This window comes from Falco biarmicus, chromosome 5 (assembly GCF_023638135.1).
Source record: "Falco biarmicus isolate bFalBia1 chromosome 5, bFalBia1.pri, whole genome shotgun sequence".
Taxonomy (NCBI): domain Eukaryota; kingdom Metazoa; phylum Chordata; class Aves; order Falconiformes; family Falconidae; genus Falco; species Falco biarmicus.
The window spans coordinates 62,266,703-62,285,869 of NC_079292.1; the positions used below are offsets into that span (position 1 = coordinate 62,266,703).

Genomic DNA, 19,167 nt, shown 5'->3' on the forward strand with positions numbered 1-19,167 from the left:
AGACCTCAGCAGGCTCTTAAGCTCTTCTGACCCCTGGCTCTTGTCCCTGCTCTGTTTTGCAAATCCTTGCCTGGCTGCATCTATCTGCCCTTTCTGGACTGCTCTGTACTCAGGGTGCCTTATGCCACTGCTGACATTACAGTCTCTGCAGTCCCTTCTCCACCTTCCCTGTGGAAAGGCAGTTTCTGCAGGGCCATAATCATGCTCTGACATGTATTGTAATGTAATGGCAGCTCAATTATGCCCAGCAATAAGCAGGTTGTTAAAAATGAATCCATTTTGCTTCCACACTAGCTGCTCTGTGTGTTTATTGGAACGTGGTAAAGATTCAATTTCTGCTTATCAAACCAAATTTTTTTGCTCTTGAAAAGCCTATTTGTCCATAATCTTTATCTGTTCTAGTAAGCGTACAGCTTCCTTATGAGTTCTGCTTGGGCAACACCTCTGTCCTGACTGCAGGCTTGAGGGTGGCTGTAGAGACAGCATAAACCCACCAGCAGAGTCTTTACGCCAACTTCATTTTAATAGGACCCACTGTACACTAAGGCAGTGCTTGGTGCAGGCATATGCTGTTTGCTTGTCTCATGCTATTACAGAAGATGATAGCTGGGAAGCCAAAACTCGAGTAAATACCTTGGTCTGAGAGAGAACATTACACATATGTAAAATATCATGCTTAAAATCAAGAAGACAGAATAGTCATTGTGGAATTGTGGGGGTTTTTGATTCACTGGACACATAAAAAAGTTACAGAGTGTAAGTTCAGGTCAGAAAAAGACAGAAATCTTCCAAGTTTTTTATCAAAACCAAAGAAGCAAAGCAGAACATTTTGGGTTAACCCAAGTGTTACACTTGATGGGAATGTTTATTTTTCTCTGTAGTGATAGAAGCCTATTGAAACAGGCATCACTTTTTTTAAACAACAGCAAAGTACATTCTGAAACAAAAAAAGTGGGGAAAAAAATTTGTCCCCCCCTCAAATGCTGTCATTTCCAAAGTTAAATTCATCATTACAAATATCAGAACTAAACTTTTCAATATGTAAAAAGGATAGCACTCAGTTATGATTGAAATTTTTCCACATGAATTTGTGAATAATCTCCTCTGAAGTTCTTTTCCTGATGGATTTACAAGTAGTAGGAGACCTATCAGCTGCAGTATATGGCAAACATAAAGTTGGTATATATTACAAGTTTGCTCAAATCATTCTCAGAGAGGAGCCTTCCATCTTCTCTTCACTGTTGCGACCTTCTCAAATACAGAGCAGGACTTCAGTACAAGGTCCAGCATCAGTGGCTTACTTATAGTGTGTAGGGTTCTAGCTCAAAAACAATCCCATCAATTTGCACTGAGTAGTACTCTGGCTTCCAGAGTAAGTTACTGCTCTGTGGGACCAAATTGCTGCTCCATGGGAGGTCTGGATGGGAGTAACAGGCTGTGCTACATGAGACCCTGCATTTCCAGAGCCAGCCAAAATGACTGTGCTCTTTTTCTGTTTAGGAGCTTACTTTATTCAACAGAAGTTCAAAGTAACTGTTATCTTTTTGTCCCTTGGGAAGGTATTGGCTCTGCAGTGTTTTGGGTTGTTTCCAAATGAGGAGAAGCGAGCAGTCACTTTGGCCAGGGGGTGTGTTGGAGGTGCCTGCAGCGATAGGTGAACCGCCCAGGCATGCCTCTGCCAAGAGACTTGTTTTTGTCATCATAGTATGGATATGCACAGCTGCAATCATTTTACTATACCTGAACTCACTGTCCCAAGTCCATGTCCTTGGTCTGAGCTCTCCTCTTTCCAGGGCCAGGAGAGCAGGACTCCTTGATCTAGTAAACCAACATGAGTTTAAAGAGAGACATGCCCTCTCGCTAGGTGCTTGCACAGTGCAACATGTTGTCACATATGCTTTTTGCTTTGTCCCGCTCCATGTTTTGTGGCTAGATTGTGCTGAATGCTTTGTACTAAAATTCGAGGTTGGAGGAGAAGTGCAGAGTGATGGACCCAGGGGATACTCCAGCGCCAGCTTTCCTCTGGAGCTGTTTGCTGGCAGAGGCCAGCTCTGGGTCCCTTTGCCTCGGTGAGCTTGTCATGTGAGGAATACCCTAGCATATGTGAAGGAGAAGATGAGGAAGGTCTGTCTTCAGCTGAGAAGCAGGCCCTTGGACAGTAAAGCTGAACCAGATGACTGCCTCTGCCTTTACCTTAGGAAACCATGGCTGACGACGTCGCCGTAACATCCTAATTTCCCCCAACCTGCGAAAATGGGGCACTGGGTTTCTACTTGTGTTTCTGAAAGCATTCTCCTTCAGGAAGCCCTCAACTAGCCCATGGCAAAAAGAACATGTCACTTTTTTTTTTTTTTGTGTGTGTGTGTGTCAGGAATGTGCAAGTAAATCCTTGTGTATTTCAAGTTGGGAGAACACAAGTTCTCACTAAAGATTGATTAGCAGCACTGTAATAGTTCTTCATCTGGTAGCAATGTGGGATCTCCTGGTGAAGCCAAACTTACTTAACAACAACAGTCACGAAAACAAGCTGCAGATGGATTTCACAGCTGTACTTAATTTTACCAGCCATATACAGGAGTATTTAGTAACATGTAAACAGAAGGGCATATGAATGCCACGGGAAGTAGTAGCCCATAACAGTCCCAGAACGTATCTATCCCCACTGAAAGCTCCCCCTTGCAGCTATGAAAACACAACTTTTCCAATGATCAGGCCATTAAAGTCTCCGAGGGGACTAAATTCTCTTGGCAGTGATGTCTACAAGACTGCCAACATAGTGTAACACCAGGCTGGTTTGATCCTGCTGTGTGGGGCAGCTGCAGTGCAGAAGATGCCCAGTCAGGATGGCATAACTGGAATAACCTGGAGAAGAGGCTGGAGCTGCTTCACGGCCTCTGTGAGCAAGCGAAGGCTGGGATCCAGCACTGTGCAGTAAGGCAGGCAGGGAGGTGGGCAATCGTCTCCTGTGTCCGTCATTGCCTCAGTTGTAAACCGATACCTGTATCTCTAACCCCTGTCATTCAAAAATCATGATGTACACAAAATGGACCTAGTTCTAACTTGTTTTTTGAGCTCTGAGAACATGTCTGGAGACTTCTTTCTCTAATGGGAGTGATAGAGATACAGTTAACTTGAATATTCAAATAACGGAAGCTGAGGTCTTTCACCCCCAGAAGTGGAGGTTTTAAGAAAAAACCCAAGAAATTCAGAGTGACTTCTGCTGACTTCAAGGGATATGGCACTACTGTACCCCTGTGATCTCCATCAGGTATTACAACTAATGCTACCCTTAGTCCTCAAGGCAAAATCCATCCTGAATTGTTAATACTTGCTAAGAAGTATATTAGAAGTGGTCTAGTACGCTGCTTTGAAATAAATGCAGGGTGAACAGCTACCCCTCCTCTACCAACACAGAAGGAGACCAGAAGATATGTAGTTGTATGATAGGATGTGTCCACATAGGAGAGACTCAACGTCTCTGCAGGTCATAAACCTGAGGAGAAGTAGGGAAGCACCAACCTGCTGCAAGTTCTTTGCAACTGCAACGGATAATGGGATGAATTCAGCAAAGGCATGTTTAAACTCAAGCCACGGGCTCAGCTGATTCCTACCAGCTGTAAAATAGGGAAGGCAGAAGAGACCAATGTTCAAGTGTGTACCCAGCCTCAAACATCTGACAGCCCAGACATTCCAAAACCAGTTAGTTTAGGAGTTAGGTTCTATCGATAAAAAATAGCTCAGAAATCATGAAGTCCCATTGAAAAAAATACAGAACTTTTGTTAGCTGTCTTTTGAGAGCATACATTGTCAAGATTTCAATCTCTACTAAAAAAGGGGGATTGAAAACTGCTCAAATTAAACAATTAACCCCCCAAAGCCCCTGGTTTCCTTTCTCAGGTAACCGTTTTTCTTGAGAACTTTGAGCTTTAAATAAAGCATTGACCGCTGTGAGAAACCTGATGCAATTGCAAGAGCTGGCAATACTGAGGATACAAAAAAGTTTTGAACAATGTGACACTATGAAGATTAGACACTAGATGGAGCAGTCGGACTAGAATGAAATAGAGATTTGTAAAGCAACTCCAGTAACAGCCACTGTAAATATTTTGAAATCAGGGACTTAGTAGCAAGACACAGCATATGAGAGCATGTTTCTCCAGGAGGTGGATGTATGCTGCTGAATTCTTGCTTTGAAAACAGTCACCAGAAGGGTTCTCCCTTCAGCTTCTCTGCTGTGAGGTCCTGAAGCTTTGGCACAAAGAGGCAACAGCTTGGCTCTTGCGTGTTGCTGAGCCACAGCCACCCCTCAAAGAAACAGTAAACCAGCTTCACACTCTGTGAGAAGCTGTTCTGCTTATCTCAGGTCTAAGAAAGGAGGTGACTCTCTCCACAAGCTTCTTTCTCCCTATCTTCTTTTTTCTTTTCCCCTTCCTATTTTCTCTTAGATTGTGGCAATGCTTTGGGAGGCATTGCTGCTCCCACTGCCTTAAGCATGTCGTGCCCTCCCTGCAGCCTGTCTCTTGGTTCCCAGCCCATCGTTCCTGCCATTTCTGGGCAGTGCTGTTTGTGCAGCTGCTTACTAAGCCAGGTTGGAGAGCTGTTACAGCATGAAAGTCAACTGGCCAAAAAAAAAAAAAAAAAAGGATATGGTTGAGGTACCTGTGTGATCTCGCAGACAAGTCTGGCATCTCCAGGAGAGGGATGCTGGGGCAGGGATGAAGACTTGTGGGTGGGGGAGGGAAGCAGGGGATAATGGCCACTGAAGAGATGTCCTGTTATCGCAGCCTCTGCAAGATGTAGAAAGCCCAGTCAGGGCCCAGGACCCCATTTCCTGGGGTGAATCTACACAAAGAAAGGGTACAACACCCCAACATACCAGTGCAAGGTGCAAGTAAAGCAGCACCTAAGCATGCCTGAGCTGAGCCTTTGACAGGGGAGGTTTAACAGCCACTCTCCGCCTCTGCAAGTGGCTACGCAGAGCAGCCGCAGGGCCCTGGGCTCCAGGTGCCAGCCCCATGTCACCACACTGCTCTCGGTGACAGGGCCAAAAGGGGCTGGCAGCCCCCTGCGCCTGCTGCCTGTCAAAAACCTCCCAGCCCGAGTCAACTGAACTGGCAGCTCCAGGCTGCCCCACCTCCCAGCGCCTCACCGAGCGGAGGGTACAATGTGTGGTCTGTTTGTGAAATGGGGCTTTGGAGGCCTAAAACAAATTGTCCTTGGGGCCCAGGACAGTGGCGGCCATTCTCTCCCCCAGACAGCCCTGTGAGGACAGTATCTTTCAAGAGCAGCAGTTGGTGAATGCGCTTTTGACCTTTTCAACTTATTGTATTGGTATCTAGCCAAACAATTTGAGTTCATCTGTAGCGTGCGGCACTCAGGAAACAGGGGAATGACATGCATTCTGCTTCCTACCAAGAAATAAACTGCCCATTGTGGTAGAGTGAATGAGGCCTTTGCGGCTGATGGCCAGATGCCCCCTTGCACTGCGCAAGCACCGAGAGGAGCAAAGAAAACCTTAAAGGGCTTGAGAAGCTCAAACTAGAGGGAGGTACAGAAGAAAAGACTCCCTCTTTTTCCCCTGTAGGTCACAAGTAGATCCTCATGGTGTTTTGTCATGGATGAAAACCTGACCCCACTGCAGCAGCCGGTTTGACACTCACACCAGCAGAACCATCATTTTACCCCATGTAGTTTGGGGTCTTAAGCCTGAAAGCAGCAAATCAAAAGCTTCTCCAGGGCTGCTGAACACTGTGTGTCAGCTCCTCTGACTTTTCTGCAGTTTTGCTTCAGGCCCAATTTTCCTCCAGGGGTTTGTCTATTCCTCCCATCTCCTGAGGACCACAGACCTGGTCATGGTGTGCCATGGCCACAGCTCCAGTATGAGCCTGACAGGAATGTCAGGTGGTAAAGTCACCATCAACAACTGAAATCTGTTTAAAAGGTTTTTCTCAAAAAAAGAAAAAAAGGTAATATTTTCATATCAAATTATAGTGTAGAGGAATGAAGGCAGTGGGTTGATTAGAATTGATATTATGCAGCTGTGGCCTTGCCTGGAAGGCAGTGGGTTGATTGACATGGATGATGTGCAGCTGTAGCTCGTTTCTGCTAAGTAGTTAAATAGCCCTGAGGATGGTGAAAGAGGTGGCTGGATGGAGGAGGAGCAGTGTGGTCTGGCCTCTGGATGAAGAAGAAACAGCATGGACAGTAGAACTTGACCCAATGGTAAAAGCCTGCTGCAGCCTACTAGTTTGACTGTTGCAACAGCCAGTATGTAGGGACAGTTAAGGAGAGGCAAGGTGGTGAAGAGTAGGATTTTTTTTTGTGCTTATGTGAGGATGCTAGGAAGGCATGCAGTGGCTTTGTCCCAAAGATAACAAGAAGTTATTCCAGAGACCTGAATGCAAGTTCTTTCAGTGTGGAGGAAAGGCAAATATAGAGCCCAATTGCTCGGATATTGCACCAACGTATGTGTTTGCCCTAAAGACAGGGTAGTCTCAGATGGTAAAAAGACTGGAGGAAGTGGCATGCTGGCAATACCTGCCAATGCAACCACTCTAATTGGCATGTTCCTTTGGTCTGGGACTTCTCTAAGCTCTGAGGGCCCAACAATGCTCTTTGTGTGTCAGATGAAAAGAGCTGGTGAAAGTTTCACATGAATTCTGTGATGGTTGGACATGGAGCCCAAATCTTAGTTTTGCCAGATTAGTGCCTGATCTTTCTTTCCTTTATAGCAGCCATAAGGAACAGACGGTGGAAGTGTTGGCTATTTCAAGCCAACCCTGGCTGTCTTTTGTATGGCCTCAAAAGCTGGAATCACTAAAAGAAGGTATTAAGAAGGCCACAGCTGCATATTATCAATGCTAGTCAACCCACTGCCTTCGTTCCTCTATGTTACAATGCTCAAGAAAATATTTGAGTTCAGCTAAACTGAGGTAGATTTTCATGGACTTGTGTTTAAGTAACTGGAAAAATAGCATTTTTAGCTACTTGTGGCTTTACACATTGGCATGGTGGCGTGTCTGAGTTCAGGTACCCACTGGCCATAGTCATCACGACCATAGTTGCCAATGATCCCTTCCTTCAGACCTAGGAGGCACTGCTGCTACTGAGTGAAGATCCTTGGTGAGACGGAATTTAAATTTCTGTGCTAAAGAAAAAACTCCTTTGCTGTGAGAGTGACCAGACTCTGCAGCAGTTGCCCAGAGAGGTTGTGGAGTCTCCATCTGTGGGGATACTCAAAACTTGACTAGACACTGTCCTGAGCAATCTGCTCCAGCAGACCCTGCTTGAGCAGGCTGTTGGGCTAGGTGATCTCCGGAGGCCCCATTCAACCTCAGCAGCTCTGTGATCTTGTGATTTAAAATACCCATGTTTTTATTTTCACAAACCTGAGCTGCCCTTTTGGTGTAGATTCACGTTTCCCATTGGATCTCTGCCCAATACCTGCTTACAGCCCTGGAGACTGTGCAGTAGCTTGGCAGAATCTTATCTCACAGGGTGGCCAGCTGCTTGCTTTTCCAACCTCCTTTCAAGATGTTCATAAATACAGCATTCACTTTCTCCTGAGAGGGTTCTCTGCAGGTGGAACACCTACTTCCCATGTAGATCCTGGGGAAATGTTCTTGTCCACACAGAGAAGCTCCCGTTATGTACTTGTGGTACTGGACTCACGATTTACAATACAAAGCCTGTTTACAACTTGTATTCTGCTGTCCACCTTTTTCAAAGGCTTGTGTGGTGCATAGTCTTTACGCTGGTGTTCTGTACGAGGATGAATGTCGCATCCTTTCTTCCTTTTTGTCTCTCTCCCTGCTATCAAAGTCCTCAGTCCAGTGGCCACCATAGGCAATTCTCTACTTTTGAGTTATTTGGATTGCATAGTATGGGTAAACGAACGACACATGAATTTAAGCTAGTCTTTATGTCATATTTCTTCCTCTAAACCCTGTGGGACCAAAATCTCTCTCATAGGAAAAAGATATAAACCTGACCCACATTGAATCCCGACCTTCCCGTCTCAACAAAGATGAGTATGAATTCTTCATTAACTTGGAAGGCAAGAATGTCCCAGCGCTGGACAAGATCATCAAGTCCTTGAGAAATGATATTGGGGCAACAGTCCACGAGCTTTCACGAACAAAGAAGAAGGACACTGGTAAGGATACGTTGACAAGGATAACGTTGATAAGGAATATTTACATCACATACTTAAGTTACTTCTTTCTCCTGTAGCAAAGGAGTTCCTCTTGGATCTGTATGGCTGCATTTTCCTCCCTCTGCCTATTCTGCCTATGTTGTAAGCTTTTGCATTTGGAGACTTTCTCTCAGTGTAAACTGCCATGCTCTGTCTTTTGCCATGCTTCTGACTAGGTCTTCTGGGAACTGGTGTTACGGTGTTACGTTGTCACCTGCCTGGTTAGCTGGCAGCACTCACAGTCTCCTAAAGACAGCCTTGTTGCAGTAGCTTGTTACACTATCTGCAGAAGTTAACAGGGATCAAAAGATGATTAGAGTTACAGGCTAAGGGCTCAACTTGTAAATCCCTAAGCAATGGTGCAGAAAATTGTAGGTACATTTATTTTCTGCTCCCAGTCTCTGCTCTGTTTTAAAATAATAGGCAGCATTTATATATACAGCTTTTGGAAAGTCATGCAGGGTGGCAATTTTTATTCTTGATACACGTGTAACGTGAAGGAACAACAGGGGTGCAAGTGGGACACATATCACCATGTTTAATGCAGATAGGTAAGTTTATCAAACCCAATGACATGTTCCCTAAATCCCTGACTACCCTCCCAAAGCTGCTGGACCAGTAAGCACTGAAAGCTGCTGCAGAGCTTGTACACTTTTACCCTTTTTTTATGTTCTCTGCCCACATAGGAACTTGGAAGAAGAGAGACAGTATCTCCATGTGGGATGCACTGCATCTGTCTAGTTACTGTCTGCCCTGATTAAAAACCCCCACATAAATTGGATAACAATTTAAAAGGGCAAGCAGTTTCAGAAGAATCTTCAGCTGCATGCATGTACTTGGCTTGTAGATCAATTCCCCCGAGAAATCCAGGCCTTGATCTGTCTCCTTTTCCCTCCCACCCTGTCCCCACAATAAATCTGTGTCTGTTCAGTACCCAGTATAGTCAGGCCTCTACAATACCATTTTGTGGAAAAATGTCATCTATTGAAGACTTGCCTTTCACCTTCCTAAGGAGGGATGGCTCCCTGGAGTCCCTAGGGAGGTCACCAAGAGGGTGTCCTGGGAACAATTACAATGCCTGTGCACCGTTTGTCCCAGCTAGGGGACTGCCCTATCTTGAGCACTTCTCCCAGAGAACTCTCAGGTGAAAAGAAGCTCTATTTTAACTTTTAAGTGATACACAGACCCTGTGGACCCATCCAGACTTGCATAGTGAGTCCGTTCAGAGTCAGTCCACGTAAAGCCCGCACTGGCAGGTGAGTATATCACGATCGTGACAAGGCATCTTAGAAACAGATGTAAAATACTAAATCAGGAGATGGAGAGGAAAGTCCTGCAAGGGGTTATGTGGTCTGTCCCCTGGCAAAAGGCAGGACCAGCTAAATTACCATCTGCCCTGAGCAGTGGAGATATCCCAGGCTCCATGGCTCTGCACTGAGGGGCTGCCCTGTTCTGACCAGCCTCACTGAGAGCTGATGAATTCTCCCCCTGCCTGCCTTGGACACTGGGAACAGAAGATACTCTTCCTCTTTAGATCAGCCTTTTAAGTCTGTGGTGACAGTATGGTGCCCAGCCTCAGACTTCCCTTCTCAGGATGCCTGGTTTCTGGGCTTGTGGCTGTCTTGTTGCTTTTCTCTGGAGCGTCTCCAGTAAATTAGATAAAACTTAAATGTAGTGATGAGCTATAAGGAGTCTACTGCTCTGGTGAGAAATTAATTAACGACTTATTAAACCAGTTGCTGTTCCCTTGCTGTTTATTTGATGGATCCTTCACACAAAGTCCAACTGCTTTCCAGGTTCTCCTTACTTAGGTAGGAACTGATGGTAAAGGATAGCGTAACAAAACAAAAAGTGATGGTGAAGTGCTCTCACAGTGCCTTCCCCCTTGTCATATGTCTCTGGGACCTCATAAATCACTCTGGCACAAAACTTGTGGCATAGCAGAGGTGACAAGAGCCCAGTCCTGTGCAAGGCCTGGTATGGAGTGATGGCATCCTAGTGGGGCAGAGGGATGGATTGCCCTCCTGCATTCCCCAGGGCTGGCATGCCCCTGGATTTGCTTCCTGACTTTGCTGTTGTGGGCCCTGCCTGCTGCAGTCCTGTCCTTAAGGCACCCTTGCACATCTGGGCTGAAAGGAGGAAAAATCTCATGGGGTGACTGTCCCCGCTGGTCTTCACTCTCCGTCACACAAGTACATGTAAGCACAATACCATCCATCTGTTTCTTTGCTTTTTGGGATTGCTGGTGCCTCTCAGTCCTGTTATTGAAGCTAGAAAGACTCTGCCACCCACTTTGGTGGGAGCAGGAATAACTCTTCATTTCTGTAAGAATGTAATTCTGCCTTTGGAGGGAAATAAGGCAAGATTTTTTTGAGTTGTCCATGCTCCTAATTCTCAGAGATTTGCTGGAATTGAGGCTGCTCAGTACAGTGGTGGCTGCCTAGCATCCAGTCTGAGACAAACTTAAATGCCTCTTCAGATAACAGATGTGATTTTAATAGGATTTCAGACTTTAAATACTTTAGGTCTGGATCTTCCTCTTCCTCCCTAGGAACAACATAAAAGGACATGAATACCTTCCTGAGATCAGTGCTGGTAATCCTTTTACCATTTCCTTTGTGTCCTACCCATGACATTACATTTGAAAATGAAAAAGAAGAAGGCAGATACTCTTTGGAGTCAGTTCTCTCCATTCATGAGATGAAGGGACAAAAGGTTGATTAGGTGATTTATGATCACGTCAAATCAAAGAGCTTCTCTTTTGGGGGCTTTTTATTTCCAGGAGAAAGCTAGCAAGGCTTGCTGTTACCTTTGCTTTTCTAATCATTACTAAGGAGTTATTAATAAACTTTATAATAAAGTTGTGTATAAGCATAGGCTGGAGTTGGATAGAGATACAGCTCTCAGTATCATCCAAGAAGGGCTCATGAATGAAATTCTGACCTCACAGAAGTCAAAACCCCCATGGTCAGCTGCAGGATTAGGATTTCATTGAATGTTACTGTGTTGATCAAAGGGTTTTTGAGCTAGATTATCCTGTCAGTGCTGCAGAAAGAGGTTTGATCCCCTTCTGTCCGAGAGGATAACTTTTGTGTGTTTGTTAGTTTCAGTAATTCAGAAATAGTATAAAGTGGGAGCAACTTATTGCCAAGAAAAGAGAGGAAGATTTATTTTTCTTTTTGCCCTTTCCTTTTTTTCTTTTCTTTTTTAATTTCAGCTTCTCTCATGAGTAGTAAGCGTTCAGTCAAAATGAAATCCCAAAGGAGCCATATTTTGAAAGGTCAAACAAGCCCTACTTAGGGGATGAACTGCGGGTGGAAAATTCTGGGCTGAGGCAGCTACAAGGGCAGAGTGAAATGGGAGCAGCCCGAGTAAGATTCTGTCCTTTATCAGTGATGGCACTAACAAATAACAGGCCTTGCAGTGCCTTTTAGGTCAGTTTGCCTTTCTAAATGTATCCTCCAGGCAAGTCTGGTCATAATCTTCAGATGCAGTTCTGTGAAATTTTATTCCTAGAACACAGAACTAGAGCAATATGCCCTCAGGGAGCAAAAATTCTCAGATATATGGTTTATAAGGACATTGTCACACTCTTCTCAGTGTGCAGGTAAAAGCTGGGAAGGTTTTCTCCTGGAGGTAGTCTGGGCTGCCATGGGAACAATAACTTTCATTGCTGCCTAAAGATGCTCTCAGCCCTTCCTTGCTAAGGGTTCACTTTGCTCATGTTCATGCTTTGAGAAAAAAACCTCTATTTTGCTCAGTTTCCTGTAGGATGCATCAGTGCTATTCTTGGGGCACTGCTTTGTGGACAGTCAGAGGAAATTTCTGTATTCTGCCCTTCTGTACCATTCAGTGTTAAACACGTGTGTATGTGCTTTATTGGTGAGGGATAAATGAATGGCTTCTTTTTCTTCTTCTTTTTTTTGTTCTTTTTTGTTTTGTTTGTTTGTTTTGTCTGGTCACTACCTGCTTTTAGAGTCTTTCCTCAGTTAAATGCAAAATGTAATTTTGGTTTCCCTTTGACACACCCAAATAGTTACGAACACCAGATTTGGATCAGCAGTGTAATTTTAGCTGACAGCAGGTCAGCAAAATGCTTTAAATCCAAAGGCAGTTTTAGAGCTTCAGATGAGATGGGCTAGCAATCACTGGGCTGAAAGCCCTTTGTAGAGATGGGAAAATTTGTTGTGAAACCACAGTGCATCTCTTCATGGTTCTTTTTGGAAACAAGCTGGGTATCTGCAGTCCACTTGGAGCCCATGAATAAAAAGAATCAAATATTATTTTGTTGCAGCATTAGGGAAATGCAGACAATTTATTGCATTTCTGAGACAGGCTGGGAGCTGAGGTTCTGTAGGGGCCTTGTTTGCTAAACCCTGAGGCTGGCCAAAGCATTTGGGACTGTTTAAAAAAGGACTAAACCTGGGCCTTGAACTGCTATAAATTGCATAGACCTGTCTTTGACCCTCCTCACAATGGTCCGAATGGAGGAGGTCTGCAGAAGTCCTCACTGCCCCTGCTTTGCTGCTTCTCATATAAATGGCTTATTAGCATTCTGCTAAGCGTTTGACCCCACGGTAATTTGGTCACCACTTGGGTGTCCAGCATGATCCCATAAATGCTGCTGTTTCACTTACAGACAAATCAATATTTATTACTAATCAGCCCACGTTTGCTCCTCAGACCTTCACAGAGGCCCAGTGTTGCAGCAGCTTGCCCTGGCGATTCATTAATGGCCGTGCAGGCAGACAGCGAGTCTGGCGAACAAGCTGGAGGAGGATGTTGCAAACAAAATATGGGATAGATTCAGCCAGGGGGTAATTTGATTTTATCTTTTAAATAGTTGCTAGGAGGGCTGGGGACAGCCTTCTGACATACCACAGCTAGGCAGAAGACCCAGTAGCCCTTTTGCACCCTGATCCTTGGTGCGAGGGCTGTATGGACCTGGTGCAGTGCCTGCCCTGGGGCTGTGCTCAGGACCTTTGAGTCTTGTTTCCATGAGAGCTGAGAAGGCTCAGGACTTTCCAGGACCTGACTTAACGTCAGCTGTGCTGGTGCAAACGGCACTAAGCATCCTTATGATTTTCCTTTCACAGTCTGCTCCTTTCATCCACATCTGCGAGCTCAGAGCTTCCCTCTCAGCCACTATTGGTGTCTGGGGGGACCTGGGAGGAGGGCACAGATCTGCTGAAAATGGGTCAGGTACCCATAGGGGCTGCATGCCTAGAAGATACGGAGCTGCTCCTGTGCAGGGGAAAAGCAAGCCACCCATCTCCATGCCCGGGACTGATACTGCATCAGCCCTGGTCTGTCCCAGAGCTTATCATGAGCTCTGCACTAAATGCTTTGGGGATCTTGACAATAACATGTATTTAATGAAAGTAAGTCCCTATTATATATCTGATTTAGCTCCTCCTGAAGTTGTGATGATTGAAATCCTGCCCGCCTAGACTTTTCTGATTCAGGACAGCAAAGCCCTACAAATATCACTGCTGAAATCCACTGTGGACTTCAGCCCTTGCCAATCTGTCTGCACAGTCTGGACCCTTCAGGTCACGGTGCGTCCCTGAGAATAGCTGTTATTCATTCTAACACTGACAAATCCTTTGCTGTGGGGCTGCCAAGACACCTTTTTTTCCGGTGCCTAATCAAAAAACCATTTTTATCAGTGTGCCTCACCACAAGCTGATACTGGGGAGTTTGAGGCACAAAACTGTGAAGCAATTCCCCCACCATCACACAAAGCTCAGTGGCAGAGCTGGAAGATAAACCCGGTGCCCAGCTGCCCATCTGGAAAATAGGGGCAAGATGGCTGGGTGTGCTCAGCCTCCACGTGGGGCAAGTGAGCAGCGGCTCCTCTCCAAGACTCACACACACCTTTTCCTACACCCTCTCTGACTAGTTGAACTCAAGGGGTTGGAGGTGCAGCAAGGTTGCAAACAGCGAGGGGAGAGTATCTCTAGAGAAAACAGGGAGCTAGCAGCACGCCCAGCAAAAAAAGTCATTCCGGGAAGGTCTTCCTGGGACTGCTGCTGCCACCTAGTGACTTGTTCAGGTCAGTGTTTTAGGGCAGAGCAGGAGGGTGCGCAGCTGGGAAAGCCGGGCGACCAGAGCCCCCTCCTGCCAGGCGGGAGGAGGGGGAGGCAGAGCCGCCGGGCCGGGGCTCTGCAGCCCGGGACCTGTCCCGGCCGGCAGCCACCAGCTGCCTGCTCCCCCTGGCCTGCCCGAAAAAAATCTGAGGGCTTCCAGCGGGAGCGTTGGGTGGAGCCAGTCTGCTGGAACTGGGGGGCTGAGCCGCGGCCACCCAAAGTGCGCCTGTAAAGCTGCTGGTTTTGCTCTGGCCCCTCTGTGCAGGTGCCTCGCAGGCGCCCAGCACCACAAGTGCCCTTCATGGTGTTAGGCTCAGCAGAAAGCCAGGCTGAATAGTCCTGGAGACAGAGTGATCCTCTTATCCTGTAGGTGGTCCATCAGTCTGGGGATGAACTCCATCAGCAAGGCACTGCAGGGAGCTCATGCAGCAGCTGCCGGCTGGGGATCAGGTTCACTTGGCACAAAACCCAAAATCAAATGGGGAGGTATGGCTGAGTGGCAGTGCTCCCAGCTGAGCAGAGCCATGCAGGGGAATGAGCCATTTTCCAAGCACTGACTGAGCAAGCGACGGCCATTTCTGCAAGAAAATCACTAAATGAACTGCAAACATTTTATTCATAGAGACTGCTGAGAGGCCCTGGGCTTGGACCAGCAGACCTTTGGGTAGTATTAGCCTTGAAGTCCACATTGCTGACTTGTGCTTAGTGTGGGGACCATGTGGGTTATAATTGCATGGCCTAGGCATGGGATAAAACCTTAGGTGGAGGTCTTGTGACCTTTCCTTACAAAAAGTATGGCAGAACTGGAAGGGGTGCAGACAAGTGATGAGAGTGCTCAAAGATAGCCCATGGTTTCTGTGTCTGAAATGCACAGGCAAAGCCTCAGCCAGGAAGATGGACAATAGATGGAGGCTCTGACACGGAGCTATAAAATCCTAGGTGGCCTGGAGAAGGGGAGTAACAGCAAAGGATCTTTGTATGCAGGAACTAATTAACATGAAATGAAATAATCAAGCTTAAAACACAAGGGAGTAATTTTCCATATCAGATGTAAAGAAATGATGGAGCTCAGTGCTGCGGAGTTTCCTGGAGGCAGATGTGTGCACGGGCTCAAAGAGCACTTGTATTTGTGAGAAGTTCATCACAGGCTACTAAATTCATGTCTATAGCCTCTGACTCAGGCAGAAGGGAAGGGAAAAAGAAAAAGGTCAGGCAGCTAGGGTCAAAGGGCCGAAAATGTAAGAATGGGGCAACAGAAAGGAAACCCAAGCAAGCTGAACCTAGTAGCACTGGCAGCTTCCAAGATGTGCCCAGCTGCCAGTGGTACCTAGGCAAGAGACTGGAAAGGCTCCACGTTCCCTGTGCTCCCTCCACTGAGCTTCCCTCTCTCAGTGTTGCAGAGACCTGGGGTGGCCAGGCCCAGTTGTGCCTGCCAAGAGGGTCTCTGGCTTGGTATCCAACTGGATCCTCCTGGAGGAGATGGAAGAGGGGGCTGCAGCCTAGGACAGCCATTGCATGTGTGTGCCAGGTCTCGTGCTGTTGAGGGGACACGTGGCAGGGACTGCCTGGACCACTGGGTGAGTACACTTGTGGCTCCAGGAAGGAGGTCTGCCCTGGGATGACTGTTCCATGTACCTCATGAGCTGCAAAGAGCCTCTCCTCGTTGTGCAGTTGGCATGAAGACACTTGCCTTCTGCTTTCCCCTCCCTGAACACACTGAATTGGGAAAGACCTGTTATTCTTCCTTGCCCTCCAACTTATATCCTTCTATAAAGGGAGGGCCACACAGGCATTATATGCTTTGTAGTCAGTGTGGCCCCATTTCATATTCTGACTGCACTGTAGGCAGTGTGTACAGTATGTGAGTCACAAGGCAATAGAGAACCAGAACCAGAATATTAATTAAATGAATGCATTATTGTGTAAAGACTGCAGTAAACAATGCTAGCCTGAGGTATTAGGTGCCGTTTATAATTTTATTTCAGCATCCTAGCTTAAGTGAGGCCATCAAGGAGGTCTTAGAAAGAGATTTCCAGAGGGTCAAATAATCCTGTATCATTCTTGTGGGGTTTCTTGGTGTTCCTTTGAAATGGCTGATTCCACCTACCGTAAAAGGAAAGATACTCTAGAAAAATCCCTGCATTTTGGTAAGCCAAGAGACCAGAATAATAAACAGAAAATCATAAACATTACAAGCCAGGTCTGCGCTAAGGGCTAGACAGTTCTGATGCTCTGTATTCTTCCAACAGTGCAAAACAGCCACAAATTCAAGATATCTTGCAGGGTTTGCTCTTGCCTCCTACTACAGGGAAAGGCCATTGCTGCCGAAGAACTTAGTCCGTTGCGTATGTTTATTTATATTTATGATGAAAAGATGGAAAGATCAGAAGGCAGCCCCAAACCAAATAACGAAGCAGCATACCAGTCTCTGTTTCTCTTCTGTTTTGCAGTGCCATGGTTCCCAAGAAGTATCCAGGAGCTGGACAGGTTTGCCAATCAGATCCTAAGCTATGGAGCAGAATTGGATGCTGATCATCCTGTAAGAAACAGATCTTTATTTTTTTCAACATGTTTCCAGTTATTGGGACAGGTGTTTCTTTCATTTACATTTGAACTGCTTTAAGACAGATCTAGTAGACTGTCTCAGATGGTATAGGACAGGAAGAGTACCACATTTCTAGGGTTAGAATCAGCCCTATCTCAGGTTATGAAGTAAATCGGACCAAAGGTTGCTTTGATTTGAGCAAATATTAGGAGACCTTAGAAGTCATAGCAGTCATCAAAGCACAGTGCCACCACAAAGACACCTCTAGTTTTCCCAGGTGGCTCTGATGTGGTGACTTCAGACTTGTTTTGTGAATTACAAATTACAAAAATTACAGAAGGAACATATCATAGCCTGGAGACAGGAAGACTGTTTTTTTGATCCTTGATTACATACACACTACTGAGCTTAGTGTCTTGTTATGCGGTTGCTAAATCTGACATGATTCTTGTATGGTGAAACATAACAAAAGAAAAGGTCCTTGTTTCAAAAAGTTTGTGGTTTAAATGGTAGGGTCAGAAAGCTTCATTGGCTTAGCTGATAAAAAAAAAATTATTCAGTGTTTTTTCAGCTCTTCCAGATACAAGAATACTTTCTGCCTCTATTCCCTCTCCAAGCAAACAACAACTTATTTTCATTTGTCAAAACACAGTGAGTTCCATGCAGTGCAACAGAAATTGCTGCTATTAGTTTAATTGAGATAGGGTGATTATAAATAAATTACATGCAGCACAACAAAAATTGCTGCTATTAGTTTAATTGAAATGGGGTGATTAGTCATTCACTACCTATTGCTTAATTCAAGATGTGTTATGTATCATGTACAATGATTCATGATGTTCAGTGTGGTCATTTGAAAGGCAGAATGAAAGGAGATACACTGAGTCAACGGCCCCCTTGTGTGTCATGTGGGAATAGACCAAGATTGTATTTGAAACAAGAAACAAACAAACAAAAAAAGCTATTAAAAGGAATGAAGCATCTCTGCTCCAGTTCCTAGAATTAGTTAGTGAGCAGTTTATGCCTTGAAAAGGAAACCCAGCTGCTAGGGTAAATAGGTGTGACAGTACACAGAGCGCAGAAAAAGAGAAATTAAAGGAGCCCATGTTTTTAGCAGTTAAGTGATATAGGATTTTATCACAAATACCTGTATGCCAGGTTAACCTTGGACAGTGCTTCTGGCCAAAAGAGGCCACTGGCTGCCTTTTTTTGACTTACACTCTTAGATCTCCATCTCACTTCAGCTGCCTCCTCTACTTGGTTGTGTTTCATGGCCCCAGTCCAGTTGTGCTGTGTACCCCTAAGAGATGCATTCATGAACTGCTGCAGTGCTCAGTGCGTTGTTGCTATTTGCCCTGCAGAAGTGTGTCCTAGCTTGGAAGGACACTTCTCTACTGCAGGTGGTGAAGGCACTCCTAGCCCTGAGGAACTTTTAGTCTAAATAGCAGGCACACTGGGATAGGAGAATAGTTATACGAGATGAAGATTTAGAGATTATATTTCTTGTCCCTGGTTTTATTAGTAATTAGCTGCAAAGGTCAAGCTCCCAACTAAAAGGTCTATTAGACATTCCCTGTAGTAATCAAATCCATTCAAATGGTTGAATTTGTAGTGCAAATGGGGCTTTTGGCCTGCTAAGTTCCTACTGTTGTAGCAGTTTGAAAATGGGCACCTTTAAGCGTAAGTTCATGCTGAAAATCCACCTAAAAAGTCTGACTGAGTCGATGAGTGTGTTTTGAACATGTTTTAACTCTGCTCCTCTAAATCAGCCCAGCTGTACCATGAACTGCAACAAGCTTCATGAGAAACCAGGACACAGTTATCTGAGTGCTGTTAATTTAGTGTATTGCTCTTGCAGAAGCACCTTGTTGGTGCTGCAAATAAGAATGTTTCCCTTTATTGTGGCAAGCAGAAATGAGAAAATGAAAGGACTTGGCGGACACGAGGTGCTGGGAGGCTGTGGCTGAATGGCTGCTCTGGTGGCCCTGCAGACTGGGAAGGAGCGGTGCCCTGTTAGAATGGAGCCTGGCAGGATGGAGACAACTTCCCCATTCACCCTCTTGCACTTCTTAGACTGCACCACCCGTGCCTGAGGGTGTTCAGTGAGAGGAAGCCTGTTCACCACCTGTGCACGGACTGACTATTGCTGTTTCTCTCCAGGGGTTCAAAGACCCTGTGTACCGGGCCCGGAGGAAGGAGTTTGCAGATATCGCCTACAACTACAGACAGTGAGTGCTCAGTGTGTGGGCAGAAAGCAAGCCCACATCTTCTGCCCTCTTCCTAGGGCTCTCACCCTGCTGGCAATCTTTGTTTTTCCACAAGCATCCTCTTGCTGTTGG

General features: G+C 45.7%; 1 protein-coding gene and 1 long non-coding RNA gene across 4 annotated transcripts in view; both read left to right on the plus strand.

The window, feature by feature from the left end:
- PAH (phenylalanine hydroxylase) overlaps positions 1-19,167 on the plus strand; it is a 42,845-nt gene that overhangs the window by 8,540 nt on the left and 15,138 nt on the right. For all 3 annotated transcript variants that reach the window (XM_056341717.1, XM_056341718.1, XM_056341719.1), the window contains 3 exons: positions 7,972-8,155; positions 16,734-16,822; positions 18,989-19,056. In XM_056341717.1, the coding sequence (XP_056197692.1) occupies positions 7,972-8,155; positions 16,734-16,822; positions 18,989-19,056 (341 nt within the window). The remainder of the gene's footprint in view (positions 1-7,971; positions 8,156-16,733; positions 16,823-18,988; positions 19,057-19,167) is intronic.
- On the plus strand, positions 8,162-11,459 carry LOC130150607 (uncharacterized). Its single transcript, XR_008822293.1, has 2 exons — positions 8,162-8,454; positions 8,487-11,459. It is a non-coding gene; the product is annotated as an uncharacterized LOC130150607 (long non-coding RNA).